The sequence below is a fragment of the Natrix helvetica genome, assembly GCF_964273705.1.
Source record: "Natrix helvetica genome assembly, chromosome: 5".
Taxonomy (NCBI): domain Eukaryota; kingdom Metazoa; phylum Chordata; class Lepidosauria; order Squamata; family Natricidae; genus Natrix; species Natrix helvetica.
This window is the reverse complement of record NC_138551.1, coordinates 79,666,334-79,692,423: the sequence shown is the minus strand read 5'-3', so window position 1 is coordinate 79,692,423 and position 26,090 is coordinate 79,666,334. Positions and strand designations below refer to the sequence as shown.

Genomic DNA, 26,090 nt, shown 5'->3' with positions numbered 1-26,090 from the left:
AGTGGGAGTACAGGTAGTTCTCATTTACAGACCACAATTGAGATGACAGCTCCATCACTAAGTGCAATAGTTGCTAAGCAAAAAAAAATAAAAATAAATCACATGACCATATTCGACTTACGAAGTCACTTCCAACTCTAAGCAAATCATTGCAGATTATTAAATGAGACATCATGTGACCAGGGCTTGCAATTTTACTACAGACTTCTCAGAAATCATCACAAATGATGATTGTGTGAACCATAATTTAAGAGTGTTTTTTTTAAAAATGAAGCACTAAGTTGTAAAACATTTTAAAACACTTAAAAATATCAACAGGTTCGTGGAAAGTCAATTTTTTAAGTTTTTAATTCAGAAACCAAATACATTCAATATTTCCCTATCACCTAGAGCAGTGGTTCTCAACCTTCCCAATGCCACGACCCTTTAATATAGTTCCTCATGTTGTGGTGACCCCCAACCATCAAATTGGTGTCTCAGTTCCTAAGACCATCGAAAATATGTGTTTTCCAATGCTCTAAGGCGAACCCTGTGAAAGGGTCGTTCGACCCCCAAAGGGGTCCCGACCCACAGGTTGAGAACCGCTGACCTAGAGACAACATTATGTGTCTCCAGAAAATGTCACACTTTGGAATATTCAAATTGAAGTCTAGGATTCTCTTTGGCAAATTTTTTGCTTCAAACCACAGCAGATTTGGTGCACAAGTTGCTATTTTAAAAAAAGGCTTGCAAGATCTCCAAATCTTGTCAGATTACCGTTGACCTCAGAGGAGAGTAACATTTTGTTAGATTGTTCTTGTCAATCTCATGTTGGCAATAAATCCTTCAGAACTCTGAGCCAACATGAAACAACTTTAATTTAATTTTAATTTAATTTTTTAATTTAATTTAATTAGCACTTCTAGACCGCCCCCTCTCCCAAAAGGGACTCGGGGCGGTGTACAGTCCATATCAAAAACATCATACATAATAACAATTAAAAATTATTAAATGGATAAATACATAAATAAATACATAAATAATTTAGAGTTTGAAGCATGATATGTCTGGAAAGTGCCTGATGGGGATCTGTATTACCGTCAGTCCAAAATGAGAAGCTTAGCTCAAGATATCACCAGTGGGAAAAATGATATGCAGAGAAATTGGAAAAAATAGAAGAAAATTGCAGCAACATTCTCTGGTATGTTCTATTTGCAGTTACCTGTAATTAGTGTGGTTAGAAGAGAATCATGGTAAAGTTAACCTTTGACTAGCAAATTGAACTGTTGCATTCAAAAGAACTCTATTTAATCTGTTCTATCATATTTTCCTTCTTTGAAGAGCTGTTTAGGATTTTACATCCCAATACCAATACAATCAATCTGACTACCATATTTTTCAGAGTATAAGATGCACTCCCCCCCCAAAGTGGGTAGAAATGTTTTATACAGCGAATATTGCGGTGGGGAAGGGAGAGGGGGTTGGTGTGGCACCGATCAGCTGTTCTAGAACAGGCTGTGGTGGTGAACGGGCCATGGTGGCAGTGGCAAACGGGCCACGGCAAACGGGTGGCAGTGGCAAATCGACAGTTTTTTCCAACAAAAATAATCTTGTGGGTTAAATTGAGAAGAGATGGTGAATGATCTAAAATCACTGAATGAATGAGCTTCTTTAGGTGAGGGTTAAACTTGAATTTGGATCTCAGTATACTACACTGGCTATTTTTGAAAAGGAAATTGGCTGTTGTAGCAGTTTTTTACTGTCTCATCTGAATTCAGCAGTAGCCATTGCTGACTAGTCCGAATGAAACTTCACTTTAAAACATTTTTCTAAATGCTTGGTCAGCCACTGGGGTGCATGTCACAGATCAAGGAAGTGCAAGGCATTGGACGACTTCCTGTCCCCGAAGGCGACGGACATTCTCGTCTGCTGCTCGTCTCTCCGGCGGGCTCCTTTTAGGAGCACAGGGGGCCTTGGAGGGTCCCCCTGCCGTAGGGCGGCTTGTTGGACCCCCTGGGATCGGCAGCAGCCGCGGGCAGGTTTCCAGCTTCGCCTCAGGAGCCGGGGAGCATGTGAGGTGCATGGCGTTGCTGTGTGCCTTCACCGAACAGACTCCGGAAGGAAAGAACTAATCAGAAGTCACAGCTGAAGCGTGGGAGGTGAGAAGTTTACCTCAATCTCTTTTAATCTCATCTAATTGACGAACAGCAGCTTTTCTTAAGTTGTGGGTTCAATCTTTTGAAGTTGCAAGATTGGAGGGGGGCTTTTCCACCACCCCCTCGGATAAGGCGGCATTCAGAACATCTCTCTATCTCGGAGTGGAGAGAGAGAGTTAAAAGTTAACTGTTCACTTCTACTAGCAATGGGAGAATGACTTTTATCACAATTGCAAGAGATGACTGCTGAGTTGCTTTTCTAAATAACCTTATGGAAACTTTGGATATTTTGCTCCCTGGTCCCCTGTGAAGGTGGAGCCAAGATGGCCAACTTCCTCCTTCTTCTTTGCTCTTATGAATGAAGTTTCCCCTTTGAAAGAATTTCTGGCTTTATATTATTATTATACCCTGAAGATCTCCTGGAGCCTCTCTTGTTATGTGGTCCCTCTGGATTTGGAGTATTTGATTCTTATCCTTTGGCTTGGAGCTGTGATTGAGGATTAACTTTTACTTCTGGGCTTGTTTGCCTCCACGATCTCTCCCAGCTGTGCATTCCACAGATGCCATTTCTTTTGTATAAGATTTATAGGTATCTCTGAACTTAACATGGGGCCCCAAAAGCCACCACCTGGGAAGGCATCTTCAGCGCCGACATCTTCTACGTCTAGCCCGACTATGCAACAGACAAAAACTGCTTCATTTTTACAACCAAAAACAACTGAAGAGAGTTCAAAGGACTTATCTGTTGCTCAAATGTTTCAAACTATTATGAAGGGACAAGACGAACTGAAAAAACAATTGGCAGACTTAAATGAACGGCTCAGAGAAACACAACAGCAAACAACAGAAAATAAACAAACGATTGGGGTGATGGAGGAGGGCGTGGCTGGGTTGAGGGAGGAGGTTAAGATAGTTCAGAAGGGGAATAGAGAACTTGAAAACTTTATGATAAAGATGGACCTTGAAAGAATGTCCTTTTTTCTTAGATTTCAAAATTTACCGGAGACAGAAGATGAAGATCTTAAGGATATTATGACTACAATTTTAGCAGAATATATTAAAAGAGATAAAGAACAGCTGTGGTGGGACATTGATTTGGTTTATAGGATCAACTCAGCATATGCTAGAACACACTATGTTCCAAGGGAAGCACATGTTAAATTTCTTAGGAAGACTACAAGAGATGAGGTTTTAGGAGCTCAAAGGGGGGGACCATTAAAATATAAAGATAAAGAAATAACCATTCTTAAACAAATTCCGAAAAAAATAAGAGATAAGAGGAAGAAGTATTCCTCTTTATCAAAGAAATTATATAATAAAAGAGTTTGGTTTAGATGGTTATTGCCAGAAGGAATATTGATTTTCTGGGAGGGCAGCATAATTAGAATTAATACAGTTGCAGAGGCAGAGGCCTTCATTAAAAAATACAGTGCTCTCCTAGATGAAACAGGGGACAGTACACAAGACATGAAGGAGGGAGGGGCCGTGGCTCTGCCAGAAGACTGGGGGGAGGAAGCAATATTGAAAAGACTCAGGTCACAAAAATAAATATATTTGAAACATTATTGCAATTGTTGCTATAATGTAATTGCTGGAAGTGACACAAGAGATGATTGAACATATGGTTGATACAATGTAAAACAAAAAGCTGTTACTGTTTATCTTTTACTTTTTGGTTTTCTCTTTTGTAAAAGTTGTGAGATTTGGGGGGATTTCTACCTTTGGCACGATGTAGCTGTCAAACGTTTTTGTGTATCTACTTACCCTTTCCTATAAATGTTTTAAAAAACTAATAACATTCTTATTTAAAAAAGGAGTGCAAGGCATTACAGATCTGAATTGCTTCAATGTTGGAAAAATACATTTAGGAATGGATTGAAGACCTGAAGTTACTTGTGGCTTTACAAAGAAATGCTTACAAACATAAATTATATAGGGGGTGGCTGCACTGTAGTGAATTATGATAATTCTTTATTGAAACTATTGCAAACAATGCTGTAACCATAGAAGTTATTTTATGTTTATACACATATCTGATGTAAAAGAAAATCAGAAATCACTTTTTATAATTCATGTTTTCTTTCCTTTGTTTTGTGCTTTTTTGTCCTTGTTCTTCTTTCTTTCATCTCTCCTCTTTTTAATTCTAAATATTAGATCTTGCTAATTTTTATTCTGTATGAAAATTTTAATTAGTTTTAATTACTTAATTTTTTTCTTTGTTTAATTAGAAAACTTATTAAAATATTGGACAAATAGGTACATGCATGTGTGCATGAGTATGTCTATGTGTAACCTGTGTATCTTTTGCATCACTATCTTTTTCTTACACAAATGTTTCATTTCGCCGAACAAATACCACACTATACATAGAATAGTCATTAAATAATAGATTATTTAATAACATCCCTTACCCAAAAATCCCACTCCCGAGTTTTGAATTTGAAGGACTTTATCCTTCCAAAAAGCATTTAAAACTCAGATTCGGGTGCAATTCTGGGCTGTATTGGAAAGTTAAGCTGTGGGGCCTGATCATTTTTGTTCTTTGTTTTAGTGTTTTTATCTCATTGTTGCAGTGGTGGGATTCAATTTTTTAAAATAGCAGTTCTGTAGGCGTGGCTTGGTGGGCGTGACTTGGTGGGCATGGCAGGGGAAGGTTACTGCAAAATCCCCACTCCCTCCCAATCAGCTGGGACTCAGGAGGCAGAGAATAGATAGGGGCAGGGCCAGTCAGAGATGGTATTTAACGGTTCTCCAAGCTACTCAAAATTTCCAAGTTCTCCAAAATTGGTCAGAACCTGCTGAATACCACCTCTGCATTGTTGGCATATATTATTTTTATCTTGCATTATAAGCCAAGAGTTTGGTTTAAGATGGGCAGCCCTGTAAATATTTGAAATTAATAAAATAAAAAATATTGTTTGAGACATTGGCTCTGAGTGTGAGGCTGCTATTTCCATATCGAAAGGCGTCATTTCAAACCTTTTTGAGAAATATTTTGAATCCAAGAGGGTTGCTTCCATCTTGAAAGACCTGCCTCATATCCAACACACTCTGAATGATTGCCAGATCCTGTTTTGCATTCCAAATTCTCCATTTTATACTTAAAATGGAACATCTTGAATTTGAGCTAGCGCTAACAGGAACTGTTTTACAGACAAATACAGGTAGTGTTCAACTTACAATGAGTTCATTTAGTGACTGTTAAAAGTTACAACAAAGGTAACTTAGGACAATTTTTCAGAATTACAACTTTTGCAGCATCTCCATGGTCACATGATCAAAATTCAGTTGCTTGACAATTGGTTCATATTTATGACCGTTGCTGTGATCCAAGGTGATGGGATCCCATTTTGCGACCTTCTGACAAGCAAAGTCAAGGGGGAAGCCAGATTCACTTAACAACCCAGGTTGCTAACTTATCAACTGCAGTGATTTACTTAATAATTAAGGCAAGAAAGGTAATAAAACTGGGGTCATAGGCTGAGGACTACTTGCATTGTTCAAGAGGAAGCTTCCAACATAGCTCATTGCTCAGGTGCAAAGGGATCAGGGCGATACATTAAGTTGCAGTTCAAAAGATTTATTGCTCATGCCTATATACAAGACTCTATTATCGAGCTGGGATAACAGTGTTGTGGCCGGCCAGTGGCCAGAAGAGTTGGCAGCAGATTCGGACAGTGGGGAGGTTGGGGAGGAACATGGGCCTGTCCTGGAGGCTGGGGAAGGCTCTGATGAGGGGTCTGTGTTGGAGGCAGAGAGGGGGGCAGAGCCGTATGCCAGTTATCAGCTGCCTTCAGAGTCAGACATCAGTGAGGCAGGCAAACAGCTGGAGTCTGTTCCCAGTGTGTGCATGGGCAGAGTTGCCAGACAAAAAGAACAGCTAAAGAACAGGGGTCGACTTGGGAGTAAGGCAACAGGTGGATGATGAATGGCCCCTCCCAGAGGAAATAAAAGAGGAGCAAAAGAGGAGTGGAGTTTGCAGAAGACAATTAATTCACTTAATTGGTTCGTGACTCTCTGAGACCCCTTGCCAAGTTTTGCAAATATCGGCTTACCAGCTCTTCAAGCCAGATAAGGTCTGTGACTGTAAATCCTCCCTTGAAGGACTTTGCTGGGTGTGAATGAGCAGAATTCACAGAAATTAATAAAAGAGGTTTTTGTCGGGACAAGGGGTCTGCTTCGTAGTTTGGGGAAGTCTAGGTCAGAACAAGGACAGTGGTTAAAATGCAGGGCTAACTCACTGCTCACCCCATGAGTTCGATTCTGAGCGGCTCAAGATTGACTTAGCCTTCCATCCTTTTGAGGTCAGCAAAATGTGGACCCGATTATTGGGGGCAATATGCTGACTCTGTAAACTGCTTAGAAAGGGCTGTAAAGTCTAAGTGGTATTGCAATTGCTATTAAATTGGCATCAGATCAGGGTTGATAGAATTCCAGAGGGCTTGGACTTGGATCGTTTGTGGCAATGTAACAACTCTAAGCCCCTCCATTCTGCCTGCTCTTCTCCTATATCTTTGCCAGCTCTCTAAAGCCAATGGTGGGGATTGGGAATCTACAGGATGAAGAATGCAGCATTGTAATGGCAACCTAGCTGCATTGCATATTGGTAAACCACAATCTCTATCCACCATCTTGCAGTTTGGACACTCCCCCAGACACTGCTGGCTGTTGCTAATAGGAACTATTTTTCCAGAACCCTATGATTTCCAATCCTTGGTGCAGGGGTGGGCTTCAAATTTTTTAGCAAGGGGTTCTCTGCCCAGTTGCTGGGTGGCCGTGACCATGGTAGGCATGGGCTAGTCAGCCTCATGCACCACAGCGGGGTGGGGTGGGGGGTTAGCCCTACCCGGGCTTCAGAGGCTTTCCTGGAGCTAGAGGGTGAAAATGGCCTTTCCAGGCTCCGGAGGCCCTCTGAAGGCCTGAACTTCCAGTAGGCCCATTTCTTGCCCTCCCCAAGCCTCTGTGCATGCCCTGCACTTACCTGCATCCAAAACGAGCCACGTGGGGACTCCGGGGAGGGGCAGGGCAGGGTGGGCGGGGCAAGCCAGGAGTGGGATTTGGACGTTCTCCGAACTGCACAGAATCTTAGCTAGAGGTTCTCCTGAACCCCTGCAAACCCCCAGCAGCCCACCTCTGCCTTGGTGTAAGCCTAATATAACAAACTAAGGAACCCAGTTTGATAGTAGGCTCCATGCTAATACATAGATCTGTATGAGTGGATGACTATCTCGGTCACTATTTTTTTTTGCTGAATATTGAACCAATTGGTCATTAGCCAGAAGGAAAAGACTGCAAGCTTCATGGGAATGATTTAGAAACTGATAATATACATTTTGTAAATGATACAAATCTTTTAAAATGCAGCCAAGCAAAAGGACCTGGCTTGCATTTTGCTATTATTACTATTTAGTAATAGTAATAGAACCTAAATAGGCTGAGTGACAACATTATTGTTTCAAAAGGAAGAAAAGCAAATAGCACCTTTGACGTATGACCTAACCTTTCTGCGAAGCACATTAATTGAAAATGTCAAGCATTCTTTGTCCAACAAAATTTTTTCTTAAGCATCTCATAATTTTTTCTGGACGAGGAAATAACCGAACAGAACCTGTTGCGATTAAGATTTGCACTACAACAGGGCTGTAAATCTCTGGTATGGCTTGTTATTTGTAGTACTAAAATATTACAATGTCAAAAATTTGACCTCTTTTACATTCCTTTTCCTGTTCTGTCCCAACCTACAGTTAAAATATAAGGTAGAGTTTATCAAGAAAAAAGCATCATTTGTCGAAACTAACCATTATGAAAAACTGTGGCTCCACTTTGTTCTGATATCACCTGTGTTATTTCTGCTCTGCTTTTATTCACTTAGCTTATTTTTTTGAATCTGGCAGGTTGGACCTTCCAAGCAACTGATATTCTCTGGTAAGTTCCTTTGAACTATCCAAGTATAAATAAAACATAAATGTATATTACATGGCATTTCTCTATGATGAATGTTGTATAGAGAAAAATAGCTACAGGTACTGAACGATTTTCATGGTTTTTTTTCTCTATCTTTGCACAAACTATTGAATTGGACAGAGGGTCCAATTACACATAAATATCTATTAAAATAGCAATTGAATGGATATTTTTTACAATTAAATTGCAAGCTGAAGAATCAGGGTTCCTATGAATGCAAACTTAAATTCCTGAAATTCACTTCCAAAGATTGCAGAGTTGATTTTAGGCAACAGTGTGTTGCTGGGTTTCCTCTATATTTGATAATAAAGTAGAAAATGTATGTGTGGGAAAATGATGGCCACTATGCATCCCAAGCAAACCTTTATGAGAATGTTGATGATTTTTTTAAAAAAAAAAACATTCACTAGGCTATGAAATAGAAACTGAGATGCACCATTTCTTTTGGCCATTGCAAATTCTTTCTTTCTTTTTAGAATAATTACTATTTTAATTCTAAATACTAATTTATATCCTTGATGGTATAATTTTAATGGAAGATTTAATAGAATTATTTCAACCTTTGGTGTTTGGTTCGAATTTGATTTAAGCAAGAGAAAATCTAGTTACTGTATTTTTCGGAGTATAAGATGCACCGGAGTATAAAATCCACCAAGGTTTTGAAGAAGCAAATTTTAAAAAAAAGTTTTTGCACTCTGCAAACCTCACAAAAACGGCCCGTTTTTTGTGAAAACGGGCTCCTTTCCCCCCCCAAAAAAGCATGAATAGCCTTTAGGAGGCTTATAGAATGCTTCTAGGGGGTGGGCCCCCAAATGAGCAAAAAACAGCCTGTTTTGTGCAAAAATTGGCTTTTTTTTTGTCACAAAAATTGCATGCATAGCCTTTACGAGCTTATGGACTGCTCCTGGGGGCGGGGGGGGGGGAAATTGAGCAAAAAGTGGCCCGTTTTTCACTCATTTCTGCCCTCCACAGCCCCAGGAGTTCTCTGAAAGCCTCCTACAGGCTCTGCACAGCCATTTTGGTGAAGGGGGCAGGGTTTTGGGAGGCCAAAAATTCTGTATTCAGTGCATAAGACGCACCCAGATTTTCGGCCTCTTTTTTGAGGGAAAAGGGTGCGTCTTATACTCTGAAAAATACAGTAACTTGCTTCTTGTTCTTTAGACTAGACTAGAATTCAAGACACTGGTAATTACCTACAAAGCACTTCATGGCTTAGGCCTGGGTTACTTGTGGGACTGTTTCTTCCTAGTTACATTTACCAATCCTGTTAGTTCTTTTTTAAAAAAGAATTTTATTTTATTTGAATTGAACATAAACACAAAAAAAGAATCATCCTTCAATACATCTTGTAGAAAGCGTGTTGATTGGTTACAAATAACTTTTGTGCATTTTTTCCATAGTCATTACTTGTAGTTCATCATAGATTATACACTTTAAATCAAAAATCTTTATATATCTTACCATCAATATATCACAATTCTCATTTGACTACAATTATTTGAACGTGCTTCTGCCTGAACTTATTCATACTTAAAAACACAACCACATAATGGCACTTGTTAGCTATTTCAAAAATCCTCCAATAACATTACACTTTTATGACATATTCTGAGTAAAAAATCAATTAATAAAGTTTCTAAGCTCCCCCCCCCCCGCTGTTTAGAATATTATATCCAGGTTGCTTTTACCAATACCAGAGCATGTATATATTATTAAACAATATCCATTAACATTTCCTTGTTGTTATTATAATTAGCTAAAAGTCCTTTTCTATTTATATCCCAACTCCTCTCATCACTCCCCCCAAAAATAGAATAAAACATTACTCCTTTATAACAAAACCTAAATAGAAGTTTGTTGGTAAAATTTATAGGTCTTTTTCCCAGGTCACAATTTGCAATCTATATCCAGATTTCTTTTACTAGTTTAACAATACATAAGTAGTTTAACAGTACATCCTTTGAATATTGATCCATGTTTCCAAAAAGAAAGAAAGAAAAGAAAAGAAAAACTAATAGCCACTGCCACTCTAGTCTTCCAAGCCTCTTTTATTTTTTTAATTTTAGGTTAATTTAAGCACAAGGTTTTTTTTTGTGCTCTTCAAAAGAGAAGGGTTCTATTTTATTTTGTTTTTCCCCCTTTCTCTCCCCTGCCAAAATAGTTCTCACAGGCACCTGTAAAAACAATTTGTGCCCTTGACTCTTTATCAGTTTATATAAACAATTTACAAACCCTTCTGCTACAAAGTCAGTGAAAACAAAGAGAAAAAAATGAGAGATACATTGTTTCAAAAACTCCAGCTTCCGACTTCCGAGTGGCTAGTTGCTATTTTCCACTTTCACTATCTCAGGCTTAAATGAAATAAAGTTCTTTAATAAAATTTAATAACAAGTAATAGGAAGGATTGTTAAAGAAGGTTTTAGTCCAGGAATCAAAAAATAAAGTAACAAAGAGCAGAGGGGAAAAAAAGTTGATCCGTTCACTTTAAGAGAAGAAATGAACAATGTTACGAGCATTTCAACCCACAAAATATAGTTACAAAGAAAAAAAGCTTTCCAATGCAATCCAGAATTAATTAATTCCGCAGCTTAATTCTTGCTTGAGGATCTGATTTAGCTTTTTTTTAAAAAAAAGGTTTCTTTGGGCAGTTTTTCCAAAATAGTAAAAAATTCCCACCAGATGGACTCACTTTCTCTTTTTCACTTCCTTCCGGAGCGTCCCGACTTCAGCCTGGGGGCTGCCTGTTTACTGCCGGCTTGAAGACCTTCCCTTGAGACTTTGCGATGTCCCTGAGACCAGCAAGGCTTTGTCTACCTGGTCACCGTTTCTACAGGACAGTTTAGGTCCAGCTGGACCGTCCAGCGGCAAAAGTGTCAACGGTGGTCTCAGAGTGTCGAGACCGCACGTTGTGACATCGCAACGTGGCTCCTCTTTCCCCAATCCTGTTAGTTCTGATGGGAGAGGCATGCTATGGGTCTTGTCTATTAAGGAACCCAAAAGAGCAAGGGGCGACGGCTGGCATGCCCGGAGAGATGGCTCTGTGTGCCACTTCTAGCATGTGTGCCATAGGTTCGCCATCACAGATTTAACTTATACAACATCAGTCTTCCAGAGATTAGACTTGTCCCAAGATGATAGGCCTAGTTTTGCTACCGAGCTTTGATCCCAAGTATGTGACTGAGCCTATACTATGGCTATGTTAATTGATGGGTTGGTTGATTTTTAAAATCTCATATATGTTATTGATTTGCTGTTGTTTTTATTTTGTTTTTAATCATTGATAGCTTCCCAGAATCTTGCATTTAAGATGGGTGGCTTACAAATCAAATACAAAAACCCAAATCTTCTAATTACAGGTAAACCGAATATGTGGCTGGTTCTGATTTTACTTTATTGGCCTGTATTAGTTGAAGGAAAAATTTTGAATGGAAATGTTAATCCTGAAGCCAGACTGAATTCAGTAAGTAACTTCTCCAAGGGATTTTTCAGAACAGCACATTCCATTGGAATAATGCTGAAGCAAGGATGACATCTACTTTTAAGGTCTTCTAAAGACTCATAAAAATATGCTGGAAGGCCTTCAAAGACTGACAATCTTGCCAGAATTAAAATGAACTCGATTAGCTGTTGCCATGTTCAGGGTTTTAATGTTCATAATATTTGTAGTTATCTATAGGTGTTGGTTTCTGTATTAGTATATTTGTCATATTATTCACATCTATACATCTTAATATTTCTTTACATTGAAATAGTCTATTAGATTTATTCATAATATAACATTTTCATCACTTTGATGAACTGATTGCATTTGTCATCTTCCCTTTTTGCAGAAACAGATCATTCAGTACTGGAAATATCCTCTTGAGGAACATTATGTGGTTACAGAAGATGGCTATATTCTCAACTTATTCAGAATTCCACATGGCAGAGAAAACAACACAGCCACAAGTTTGTATTCTTACTAAGTTGGGTCATTTTACAATTGTAAGGTGAATGTGCTTCTCAGCAAAGAACGAAATTCCGGACTCAAGGCCTCTCTGCAAATATGGAGAAGGAAGTAACCATTTAAACTGGAATAATTCTGCTACAAATTATATTAGTCTTGCAAAGATTACCTGAAGCACCAAATAACAGGATGCCTTTGTGACTGCTTTGTTTCAGGTCCAAAGCAAGTAGTGTTTCTACAGCATGGTTTGCTGGTGGATGCTGCCGATTGGTACAAAAATTTTCCTCATAATAGTCTGGCTTTCATGCTAGCAGACGCCGGTTATGATGTCTGGCTAGGAAATAGCCGAGGGAACACCTGGTCCAGGAATCACACATCTCTTTCTCCTTTGTTTGAGGAGTTTTGGAAATTCAGGTATCCTGATAGAAGCAATTTGAATTTCAGAAGTCTCTTCATGCTGGAATTGTATTAATGCTTGGGAATGTTTATAGTCTTTGAGGCTATTATCAATTGGGCTGCCTTCTTCTCTCTAAAGCAGGGGTGTCCAAACTTGGCAACTTTAAGACTTGTGGACTTCAACTCCCAGAATTCCCCAGCCAGAGCTGGCTGGGGAATTCTGGGAGTTGAAGTCCACAAGTCTTAAAGTTGCCAAGTTTGGACACCCCTGCTCTAAAGCATAATCCTGGATGCTCTTGGGTCTCTTTGTTTTTCAGTTTTCTCAGAACATTTTAAGTGTATTACCTTATTTCCAGTAGTGGGATTCAATTTTTTTTTTACTACCGGTTCTGTGGCCATGGCTTGGTGGGCATGGCAGGGGAAGGATACTGCAAAATCCCCAATTCTCTCCTCACTCCTGGGGACAGGATACTGCACAATCTCCATTCCCACCCCTCTCCTGTGGAAGGTTACTGCAAAAGCTCACCATTCCCTCCCCACCCCACTAACCTGCTTTCCAGCTCCGTTCTCCTGTTCAGGGCAACAAAAGAAGATCCAGCTGATCAGCTGGGACTCGGGAGGCAGCAAATAGATGGGAGCGAAGCCAGTCAGAGGTGGTATTTACCGGTTCTCCAAACTACTCAAAATGTCTGCTACAGGTTCTCCAGAACCGGTCTGAACCGGCTGAATACCACCTCTGTTTATTTCCCTTCATTCCTATTCTGGACAAGAACAGCACATGTCTGCATGAGATCTAGTTCAGCATCCCCCAACCTTTTGGGCACCAGGGATCGGTTCCATCGAGAGAGGTTTTTCTGTGGAGAGGAGGGGGTGTGATTTCATGTGCTGCCTGCTTTGTTTTTTTGTGTGCTCCAGTTGCTGGTATGCCGTGGATCAGTGCCAGTCCACGGACCTGGGGTTGGGGATCCCTGACCTAGTCTAAATATTGATAAGAGCTGGCTTGTTTGCTTTATTCCACTCCCAACAGAAAAGATATAGAGCAGATTCTAATTTTTTGGAGCAAAAATAGAATTCTGCCTTTTATTTCCTTTACAACGGTTTCTCCAAAATACCTTTCTGCATTTGAAGCCCACTTAGGGAAAATAAATTAATGCTGTAAAGGAAACCTCCTTTACCGTTTCTCAACACCTTTTGTTCCCACACTAAAGAGACTTTTGTTTTACAGGTAGTCCTAAGCTTACGACCAAAATTGAGCCCAAAACTTCTGTGGCTGAGAAATTTATTCAGTGAATTTTGCCCCATTTTGCAATCTTTCTTCCCACAGTTGTTAAGTGAATAGCGGCAGTTGTTAAGTTAGTAACAGCATCATTAAGTGAAATCTGGCTTCCCCGTTGACTTTGCTTGCCAGAAGTTTACAAAAGGGGATTGCGTGATCCAGGGACACAGCAACCGTCATAAATATGAGACTGTTGCCAAGCATCCGAATTTTGATCATATGACCATGGGGATACCACAACGGTTGTGTGAAAAATAGCCACAAGTCACATTTTTCGGTGCTGTTGTAACTTAGAATGGTTACTAAATGAACTGCTGTAAATCGAGGACTATCTGTACTAATTCGTCAAAGCTTAATGAGGACTTTTGCTTTTGTTTCCAGTTATGATCAGATGGCTAAATATGACCTTCCAGCCTCAATAGATTTTGTTCTGCAGAAAACTGGGCAGCAACAACTTTATTATATCGGCCACTCCCAAGGAACCACCATTGGTAAGTTCAGAAGATGCCCAACCTTGTGCCAAGGGGCTGCTCTTGTCTTAGGCTGCAATCTTATGTATATTTACCAGAAAGTAAGTCCCACTGATCTCAAGTAAACATTCTTATAAATATGCATATATACGTAGGACAGTACTGGGAAGTACATCTAGTGCAGGGATGTCAACTTCAAGGCCTGTGGGCTGGATCCAGCCCATGGGATGCTTAGACCTGGCCCGCAGGGCTGCCCTGGAAACAGCAAAGAACCGACCCATGGTGCCTCTGTCAGTGAAAACGGAGCTCGTGAGGGCTGTACGCGGAGCTTTGTTTTCGGTGGCAGAGTGCTAGCAAAACGAACTACTAGCAAAAGTGGCATTTGATCACATGAGTGATGTCAAGCTGGCCACGCCCATGCTTCCCCCCTCTCCAGAGGTCAAACACAACCCTGATGCGTCCCTCAATGAAATCGAGTTTGACTCCCCTCATCTAGTGTGTTTTAGTGACAGCGACTCAGGCACGAAGACAGCTGGACAACCTTGGGCCAGTCACTTTCTCTCAACCCTAGGAAGGAAGCAATGGCAAACCATTTCTGAAAAACCTTGCCAAAAAATCTATAAGGACTTCAGCCAGACAGCTTCCAAAAATTGACATAATTGAAAGAGGGGGGGGGGAAACCTGCCAGTCAAGCAAGTGACAACTTGGAATTGTTATCAAAGGGTTGCATTTCCAAGTCCTCATAACAACCAGAGCACACATTGTGCTGAACAACAAGATAAGCAATTTGTGTAGCTGCCTCTTTTTCTTTTTACTAGCCAAGGTTTACGGAGGGCAGAGTGAGGTCGCATCTCCGTGGAGGCTTAATTCGGGATTCATCCTGTTTCCTCTCCATGCTTTTAGCGAGAAGCTAGTTGTTAAGTGTTTCAAAGATGGAATCGTATTTAATCAGGTGGAATTTTATTTAATCGGGTGGAATCGGGCAATCAATTGACTCTGATGTTCACAAGCTGTTTCTCTCTTCTTTTTCTCTTTGTCAGCTTTTATAGCTTTTTCATCCAATAAACAACTGGCTTCCAAAATCAAACTCTATATGGCTCTAGCACCTGTTGCTACTGTTAAAAATGCTAAAACACCTTTGGTCAAACTTGCAAATCTTTCCGATTTAGAAATTAAGGTATGTGGATTAGGTGATTTTGGCCTGTAAGTATTCATTATATGAAAGTTGTAAGATTTAGAAATTTGGTCTTGTTGCAATCTTAGGACACAGGGCATTTTCATTTTACTTGGATGCCTGAGGAACCCCAATGGGATTGGTCCATCCCACTCATTCTGGCAGAAGGGGGTAGGCTGCAGACCCTGTCAGTCAAGGACTAGCAGAGTCCAGGAGAAGGACCTTTTCTGCTGTGGCTCCTGCCCTCTGAAACATTGTGGGATCTGCCCCCACCCTCTTGGCCTTCCCTAAGAGTCTCGAAACCTGACTGGGCCAACTGACCTGGGGGCCCTGATGTTGGTGTGTGTGTGTGTGTGTGATACTAGTGCACCTCCAGCCTTCCATGTTGGAGATGGATTAGGAAGAAGAACCCAGCTCCACCCTGTAGTATTCTGGTTTTGATTTACCATATTTAATTTCTGTTTATTTACTATTGAATGTTTCATTTCCCCCCTTTAATTTGAAGCTATTTTTAAACTGCCCATGGTCACATGACAGTGGTATGGGCAGCATATAAATTAAATAAATAAATTTTCCTTTGGTCTAGGGCAGCGATGGCGAACCTTTTTGGGCTCGCGTGCCACAAGTGGGGGGAGCGCAGGGGGATCGTGCGCGGCCGTGCCGCACCCATAATGCAATGCACAAACCCCCAGTGTGCATGCGCGCACAACGCGCGACCCCCCCATTTTTACATGCTTTTTTCGCCCTCCCCAGGCTCCAGAGGCTTTATAGGAGCCTGGGGAGGACGAAAAGAGCCTCCCCCACCCCCCCTGGAGGCTTCAGGGACCGTCCGGAGGCTTCTCTGAAGCCTTGGGAGTGCTAAAAAGGATCCTCCGAGCAACCCGGAAGTGACTTCTGGTTTGCTCGGAGGGTTGTTTTAAGCGTTCCGAAGGCTTCAGGGAAGCCTCCGGACGGTCCCTGAAGCCTCTGGAGGCCCTCTGGGAGGGCGGGGGAGGCTCTTTTCGCCCTCCCCAGGCTCCTATAAAGCCTCTGGAGCCTGGGGAGGGCGAAAAATGGCTTTTAAAAAGGTAAACTCAGCTGGCCAGCGCGCGCGTGCACGCTGGCCAGCTGACAGGCAGCGCCTCGTGTGCCCTGAGAAATGGCTCCGTGTGCCATCTGTGGCACGCGTGCCATAGGTTCACCATCACTGGTTTAGGTATTTCCTTCCTTCCTTCCTTCCCTCCTGTTAGATACGAACGAAACGAGCGGAGTCGTGAGGAGAATCCAACCAACTTTATTGAACAAAACTAGTCACAGTCAAATACAGGAGAGAATCAATGCAAGGATCGTCTGACAGCTATTTATACGAAGCTGTCAGACGACCCAGCCAATCCCCAAGCCAGAGTTTCCCCGCTCTCAGCCAGGTCGCGTCTTAGCCAATCAGACGCGACCTGGCTGTTGCTAGTGCAGATGCCGGCTGTCAGGGGAAACTCCCTGACGTCATCTGCCCGGACACAACACCTCCCTCCCTCCCTGCCATTCATTCATCCATCTTTCTGTCATCTGTTTCTCTCTTTCTCTGTCTGTCTGTCTGTCTCTCTCAAACACACACACACACACACACACACACAGCCAATATTACTAAAAAGGAGAATTTTCCTATACATAGGTGTATATATGTATTGACTTACAACTACAGTTGAACCCAAAATTTCTGTTGCTATGCAAGACAGTTCTTAAGTGGGCTCAGTCCATTTTGTGACACGGTTATTAAGTGAATCTGACTTCCCCATTGAGGTTGCTTGCCGGAAGGTTGCAAAAGGTGATCACATGACCCCGGGACACTGCAATCATTGTAATTATGAGCCAGTTGCTTCTGAATTTTGACCACATGATCACCAGGATGCTGCAATGGTCATAAGTGTGAAAAACAGTCATAAGTCACTTTTTTATGCCATTGTAACTTCAAACGGTCACTAAATCAATGATTCTAAATTGAGGCCTACCTGTATTGGTTCTATTGTGTTCTTTACAGGTGCATCATCTCTCTGTAGAACTGCAGGGGGTGGTGTGGGAGATATCCTGTATAACTAATATTCATGTCTCTGCAATTTTACAGATCTTATTTGGAAATAAAGAATTTTTGCCCAAAACATATTTTGGTACTTTGTTTTCTACCAAAGTCTGCAGTCAGGAGTTGCTGGTGTCTATTTGTAGCAACCTATTATTTGTATTGCATGGTTTTAATGAGGAGAACTTGAATATGGTGAGTACCATTGGTTCAGCATAATGTTCTTCATTTTAAAGACTTTTCACAGTTAATGCCACTAGTTGGACAGTATTCCCAGCAGGCGTAACCCTTGGAAGTTCCTCTCAAAGATGCTTTTTTCAAAAGGCAACTGTTTTTTCCCTTGAGGAAGACTGCTCTGACCTAGGCTTCCTGAGACAGTAAAAGGCACACCCTTAGTCCGAAAAACTCTCTTTTTATTTCAATGGCAGTGAATTATGTTCATTCACAGCCCGTAACGAGTCACAAATAGTTTGTAAAGAATCTAACAGAAGTCTGCTACAGTCCTTCAGGATAAGGCTGATAAGCACCCACCTTTATCTCCCTTGAAACGCTGCCAAAGACCTAATTGCCAATTAGTTTTGCAAGGCCACACAGAGCACAGAGTCAAATCGGAGCTTCAGAGTTTAAACCGACCAGAATGAACAAAGTTGCTTACTGCAAAGGCTCATATGACTTTGATCCTCCTTTATGTCTTATGGGAGGGGCCAATCATCTCCAAGCCTTACTCCCGAGTCGTCCCTTTTGTCTTAACTGTTCTTGCTTTCTGGCATCTCTGCGCATGTGTGCACCGGAGGCAGCACATAACTCCCAGATGCCCCTGGCCCCTTCTCTGCCTCCGAAGCAGAGCCCCTGTCCGAACCGTCCCCAGACTCCAGGACTGGCCCATGTTCCTCCCCAACCTCCTCACTGTCTGACTCTGCTGCCAGCTCCACAGGCCACTGGCGTTTTGCTTCTCATCCAAGAAGCTTCATTAGTTCTGGCAGAATGGTGGGGTGACAAAGGATTAGTTCTGACAGGATTGGGGGCTGGAGGCCAGAAGGATCATATGTCAGGAGGACAAAACCAATCAGGGCAGCATTTCTCAAACTTGACAACTTCAATATCTACAGATGCACAGCCCTCCCGAGCTCTGTTTTTGCTGGCAGAGGGCTGCTGAAGGATCCCCCCAGCCACGCCTGGGCCACCACAGGTGCCACCAACACAAGTGATGTCAAGCTGGTCACGCCCACCCTGGCCATGCCACCCCAGCCATGCCCACCCAGCCCACCGAAGTCAAACACAACCCTGATGCAACCCTCAATGAAATTGAGTGATACCCCTGCACTAGAATATAAACTGACAACCCCTTTACTAGCACTGATGATGTTACTAGTTTGGTTAATGAAACGTCTGCAAGAAAACCAACAAGCTCAGAGTTTTGCACATTTTTAAGACACTTGGTCTTCTCTGCCATAAGCCACGGTTTGCAAAAATTAATGGTTAGATTTATGCAGCGTCATACCACCAAAGAAAGAAATCACATGATTCCTTAACATAATAAAAAAAAAAACCTGAGCTGAAATTAACTTGGTTGCATGATAGAGAATCTACAGGATGTCTTTGTTTTTGTTTTTTTAGAGCCGAATTGATGTGTATAGTTCACATTCCCTAGCTGGTACATCTGTGCAAAATATGATCCATTGGAAACAGGTAGATACCCTAAAATAAATTGTTACCCTGGGAGGGCACAATATATTATGCTTTAAGAAATGATAGGATGGGCTTTCTTGAGAGCTATAAATTGTTATTCTTTTGTTGATAATACCTAAGAGATATTTCAACCCTGAACTGTCCATGTTATGCTAACTTGGTCCTGTCACAGTGTCTGAAACCTGTACAGGTCTGAATGGGGAGAAAAAATAGTCAGGCTAAATCATGAGAGTACTGAGTGGCTGTGAATATTTTTCCCTCCAGTTTTGAGGTTTTTCCATCTTTGGTTTTGAATGGGAGAGCATTTCCGCATTCATGATTTGTGCACAATTTGAAGATTGCTTTGATCTCCACTCCTTTTTCAAAGAAGGCCTTTGCACAGATTTATCTAGTTTGCCAATTGTGCCTGTTGCGGAATTGGAGGCCCCTTAGCCATTACTCAGATCCTAGTCACCTCACCAATTGATTACTGCAATGTACTCCAAATGGGGCTGCCCTTGAAAACCAGAATCAGAGACCTTGGAGGTCTTGTAGTCCAGCCCTCTGCTCAACAGGAGATTCCATACCATTTCAGACAAGTGACTGTCCAGTCTCTTTTTCAAAAACCTCCAGTGATGAAGCATCCACAACGTCCGAAGGCAAACTGTTCCACTGGTTAATTGTCCTCACAGTTCGAAATTTCTCCTTAATCCCAGGTTGCTTCTCTCCTTGATTAGTTTTCATCCATTGTTTTTTTGTCCAGCCCTCTGGGGCTTTGGAAAGTTGATCCCCTCCTCTTTGTGGCAACCTCTCAAATATTGGAACACTGCTATCATGACACCCCCCCCCATAGCCCTTCTTTTCTCTAGCCAAACCCAAATCCAGCAACTGTCCTTCATATATTTTTGTTTCCAGACCTTTGATCGTTTTAGTTCTTTTGTGCATCTTTTCCAAAATTGCAACATCTTTTTTGTAATGTGGTAACCAAAACTGGATGCAGTATTTCAGGCGTGGTCTTACTAAAGCTTTATAAAGAGGTACTAATACTTCACATGATTTTGATTCTATGCCTCTGCTTATGCAACCAAGGATTGCATTAGCTTTTTTGGCTGCTGCCACCTGGCAGTTATGCTTGCTCCAGAATATGGTGTAACCAACAGCATAGTTCAATATGTTTAGGTGACACCTTTGCTCTATGAGCTGCATTGGTTACCAATTAGTCTCCAGGGCCAATCCAAGATGCCGATTACTATCTAATACTGGCACTGGGCCTACTATTTGAAGAACCTCTCTCCAATAGTGTGTTTGTCTCGTATGACACATTAGCTTTAGATCCCTTCAGTTAAACAATGCCATCTATTAGAACCTAGGGAATAAGCCTTCTCTGTCACAGTATTTGTTTAATAATTTCCCTAGATGTTTTACTTCCCCTCCCCACCTGAAAGGAACTCGGTTCCAACTGCTAGTTGCTTTACATGAGCTTGGCCAGCGTGTGAGTCATCCGGCCTGTGGGCTGGCCCAATCACATGGTTTCACAGCGAAGCATGGGTATCCAGCTAGTATATAAGTATAAGTATAGTATATACTTCTATAGTATAGCCAGCTGAACAAACAGGTTTAAAGATAGTTTCTATCTTTGGACTGTGAGACTTTTAAATACAACCACAATCACTCCATGCACACGCTAGTTTTTTTCTTTTTCTTTCTTTTTTCGTTTCTGTTATCATTTTGCACCAGTGAGGTTAAAATCAATTTCGTTGTATTTAAGTACAATGACAATAAAGATTTTACTTATATAAATCAATCAATCAGTCCCTAGTCTTTGTATCAGCCATGAACTTGCTCAATCTCATTAGGAAAGCCCTCTTCTTTCAGCTTCTTCATGTTCCTCAAGTATAAAATAGGTTAACGATGCTAACTTACTGGGTTTTTTTTTTTGGCTAGTGGCAAAATAAAATACAGGGAATTCTTAAAAGGCCAATAAAAATATTAACAGATGATGGTCATCATCAGCAATTGCAGGGAGTGGTCAAAAAGGCAGGATGGCAGTGTGAAGATAGAAGATCTGCCCCTCTTATGCATACATGGATTGTTGTTATTATTATTCCTATTCCTATATTTTATGTTTATATTACGCTATCTGTTGATACATATCTTGTCTGTTTCAACTTCCCCATCACCCCAAAGACACTGTTGCCAGTTGAGAGTATAGGTCAGTGATGGCTAACCTTTTTCTAAAGGTGTGCCAAAATTGTGCGTGACTCCCCCACACATGTATGCATGCACCCCAAGCATGTACGCATGCACCCAGCACATGTACACCCCCCCCGCATGTACGTGCACACCCCTGCATGGGGGGAGTAGTTTTCTCCCTCCCCAGCCTCCGGAGGCTTTCCTGAAGCCTGGGGAGGGGAAAAACGGCCTCTCCCCCAGCCCACCGGAAGGTCAAATATCAGCTGGCTGGCATGTGCATGTGCGCCGGAGCTGAGTGCTGCCATGCCAGCAAATATGACTCCACGTGCCACCTGTGGCAGACGTGCCATAGGTTCACCATCATGGGTATAGGTAGTCCTCATTTAGCAACTGCCTTGTTTGACAACTACTCAGTTACGATGGGTATGAAAAAGTAACTTTAGAACCAATCCTCACAGCGCTTGTAAAGCAAAGAAAAGCTGAAGTAAGATCATAAACACGGTTTCATTTAGGAACTGCTTCCCTTAGCAACCAAGTTAGCAGTCCCAGTTTTGGATCCCTTAATGAGGACTACCTTTAAACATAGAATCTGGGTTCATCTTGTGAAGTTCTTCTTTCTTTTCTTTCCATTAAAAATAAATAAACACGTTCATTTGAGATTTCTTTATATTTGCAGGCCATCAACAGTGGTAAACTTCAAGCTTATGATCATGGAAGGCGTGGAAATCGATTGCATTATGGACAGGTGAAGTATTTTCCAGCAGATGGTTATCTCCTTAGTAATGATGTGTATTGTACATATCTCTTGTATTGGACATTTGGTCAGCTTCTGCAACCGTCTAGCCCACGTGTGATTTTATGCTCTCCACTCTGGAAGCTGAGCCCATTTATTATTACATAACCAGAATTGCATCTAAGGGGCTTCATCTTCAGTGCTAAAGCTCAGTAGATCCATTGGGCTGTTTGAGAATAGCCTAATCCTGGCTTTTGGCTATTGGGCACACAACCAGGTTCATCCAGCTTTGCAATTCCTCCCTCCCTCCCTGCCTTTTTGAATCTCCATGAAATTGCGCATAAAGTGAACTAAAATAGATAGGTGGAGAGAAAGAGTAGAACGGGGCTGTCAAATTGTCAGCCTGTGGTCCAGATGCGTCACGCCCTGGCCACACCCACACCCGGTTTAGCAAAGGGGGGGAAGTCCCAATACGTTATGCAACACCACCATGACGACGTGAGTTTGGCAGCCCTAGAGTAGAAGAACACTTTTTTGCATGATGAAATTGACCATAGATCAAATCCCAATGGCTTTTCTGCATTGGCCCAACTCCGCTGACTCATGCCTTTGATTGCACATGTTCTGTTGTGAGGCTGCCTTTGAAAACAACTTCAAAGGTGCAGCTGGTACAAAATGTGTCAGCAAGCCTGCCAATTTAGAACTGCATCTCTACTAGGACTGCCGGTATGCGTTTGCATCTGCTTCGAAGTGGTGGTGAAAGTCGTAAATTATATGGCACCAGGGTACCTCAGGCAAAAACTGAATTTAATTAATTTAATTTAATTCAATTCATCAAGCATGAATTAGATGACAGATATAAGTACAAACATGATTAAGTATACATGAAATGAATACGAATACAAGGGAATATTAGGACAGGGACGGTAGGCAGGCTGGTGCGCTTATGCACGCCCCTTAAAGACCTCTTAGGAATGGGGTAAGGTCAACAGTAGACAGTCTAAGGTTAAAGTTTTGGGGGTTTGGGGAAGAAACCACAGTGTCAGGTAGTGCATTCCAGGCATTGGCCGCTCTGTTACTGAAATTGTATTTTCAGTTCAGTCATCGAGAAGGAAGTAGTTGCAAACTCCCTCCCTCTGTGAGGTTCATGGGGTGTGGGCCAGACAACAGGACTTCTTCTATTGACTTCTCCTTTTGAATATTTTCGTCTGCAAAGCCCCCTCCCCTTACTGCAATTCCATAAACACCTTAGAGCAGTTTTATTCCAACGTGCATTCAGTCCTGGATGATTGACAGCATGTCCCCCTCTGGACTTTTATTTTTTATGTTTACCATATTGTTCTTAAGTAGCATTATTTTGTTTGAGTTTATCTCTTGGCATTGGGGCATGCTATAAGTACCACAAAATAAATAAGTGAGTAAGTTAAGTAAGTGAATGAATTAATGAATAAATAAAAGATTGATAGAATGATAGAGAATGGCCTTAATTAAGAAATATGAGTATTTATAATGGAAGGTTTAAGACTGAAAGTGCTATAGATCATACAAAATTGTGCCTTGAAATTTGCCTTATGCATATATGCATCAGAAATTGAAATAATAGGCATGAGATCTTTTCCAAATGTCTTTAAGTATTGTGTGAAAACACACACACACACACATAAGCAACCATGCAGGTGTGTATATTTGTATGGGCAAACTCAATATTTACATGGTGAAAACTGGTTAAAATTGAGACAATCGTGCCTTTCACTGTTTTGAACCCATCTGGAGCTTTTCAGAAGATAATTCCCTCATATCATGACTACCTTTAATGTAAAACATAACTGACAGAAGGAAAGGGTGAAGGTAGGTCAACCAGGAGCAGTGAACTTCTTTTGAGACTCAGTAGTATGGGTGGATGCATTGCATCCTCAATTACAATGAGAAGATACTCTTTGGAAGGAATGTTAATAAATACGGTACTTAGCATTCTACAGAACTCAAGTTAATGAATACTCAGGAATTCAGCCCCATTTTCTTTCCTTTCCCTTCTTGCAAAGTGGCACACAATTTAGCTAATAATCTCTTTCTCTGGGTCTGCGAAGTAGGACTATATCACATATTCTTTTTCATTTTTTAAAACACAGGATTCACCTCCTGAATACAATATATCAGCTATGACTGTACCAACGGCAATTTGGAATGGTGGAAATGACTGGCTTTCTGACCTGGCTGATGTTAATCAATTAATCCCCCAAATTCAAAACCTTATTTCCCACAAATTTATTCCTCAGTGGAACCATCTGGATTTTATGTATGGCATGGATGCGCCGGATAAATTGTATTATGAAATAATGGACTTACTCCAGAGGAATCCTTGATAAATGTTTGTGAACAATGACACGAAATTCATTTGCTATTAATTTTCTACTGGCTCTTTCCCCCATGATCCATTTTTAATAAACTTTCAGATTACATACAAGATGAAAGACCATCCAGTGTATTCATACTCTTATCTCTGTTAACTTGTTTTCCATACACAACAAGTCATTTAGCCTGGATGCGTAAATTATTCTTTTTACATATTACTCAGAGTTTATTTTGCCTTTTTATAAGATGTGGGACTTGTTTTATCAGTGGTTGGATGAAAAAACCTGGAAATGAAAAATGTTTTATGTATGTTTTAATTGAAGGAGATAAGTGATAATACAATTATGTTGTTAAATAGAGTAATAACGATACAATGAAAGACTGATAGACTGATATACATATGAATGGAATAATTTAGAATACTTTGTTTTAAAATGAAGGATAAGGATAATGAATCTGTGTACATTTAATAGACTTAATAAAGTGGTAATATTATGCATAACTCTAGGTGGTGATGTATATTATAAAGATATCTTGTTGTTGATAAATAGTTCAGTAAGAAGTAATTAAACATTGGTATATTTATGAAGTGAGCATTTAGAATACTTTGTTTAAAAATGAAGGAATAATATTTTTGTTTGAATGTATGATGTCCAAGGACAACAATGAACATAAGCATACTTGATGGATGAATTAGTGGGACTATGTATAATTGAAAGTAGTGATGTATAAACATTAATAGTTGGTAAATTCTTTTATGCTGAAAAATAATCAGAATGAGATAAGCGATTACATAAAGCTATATTGTTATTAAATAGATAATTAAGATTGCCAGGGAAGTAGGTTTGCTGAAAGGAAAGAAATATTAACTGTAATTGAATATATGATGTAAAATGAAAGTGAGGTACGTAGTCATATTAGACGGAAAATTTGTGACTGTATATGTAATTGAAAATATGGATGCACAAAAGCTTGTAACCAAACGACATGCTGTATGTAATGGATGAGAATTTTTATGTTGTTTTTTATGTTTAAAAAAATAAAAAAGTTTATTTTTTCTTTCAATTACTCCTAAACTAATTTTCTTTCAAAGATGGGATGGGGTGAACACCAGTGGTGGGTTCCAGATCCCGGTGCAACTGGTATGATGCAACAGGGCCCGGCGACCACCACATGAATGCACGCAGGCGCTATACACTCTGTGCGCTTGTGCAGAATCGCAAAAGAGCTCAAATACAGGTAAGGAGGGCGGGCGGGTACCTGGTGCTCAGTACACCCATACCAGGGTGTACCACCTGCAAACCCACCACTAGTGAACACATGGAAATCATATCCCTGATGGAGAACATGAGTATAGCCAAACTTATAGCCGTGGTTAGAGTGCAGTATTGCAGGCTAATTCTGCCGACTGCCAGCAGTTCAATTCTGACCAACTCAAGGTTGACTCAGCCTTCCCATCCTTCCAAGGTGGATAAAATGAGGACCTAGATTTTGGGGGGCAATGTGCTGACTCTGTAAATTGCTTAGAGAGGGCTGTAAAGCACTGTGAAGCGATGCATAAGTCTAAATGCTATGGCTTACATATCTTGTCTTATTTGTGTTGGAAACACTGTTTAAGGTGCTTCTGGGAAGAAAGGATTTGCTAGTGGCATCACCATTGCTTGGGGGATGCTCGGGTGTGTGTGTGTCCTTTCATGTGATTCAAAATAATATAATTTTCCCAAATTTACTTA

At 40.9% G+C, this 26,090-nt stretch overlaps 1 protein-coding gene across 1 annotated transcript; it reads left to right on the top strand.

The window, feature by feature from the left end:
• Positions 1-1,106: 1,106 nt before the first annotated feature.
• Positions 1,107-24,368, top strand: LOC309392671 (lipase member K-like; the record flags this gene model as incomplete). The annotated part of the gene is made up of 11 exons (XM_081954099.1): positions 1,107-1,180; positions 8,030-8,060; positions 11,456-11,559; positions 11,930-12,047; positions 12,261-12,459; positions 14,099-14,208; positions 15,228-15,364; positions 17,460-17,606; positions 19,029-19,100; positions 21,949-22,017; positions 24,135-24,368. Exons 1-11 carry the CDS (start codon positions 1,127-1,129, stop codon positions 24,366-24,368), a joined length of 1,275 nt encoding a protein of 424 aa, XP_081810225.1. The 5' UTR covers positions 1,107-1,126.
• Between the last annotated feature and the right edge of the window lie 1,722 nt (positions 24,369-26,090).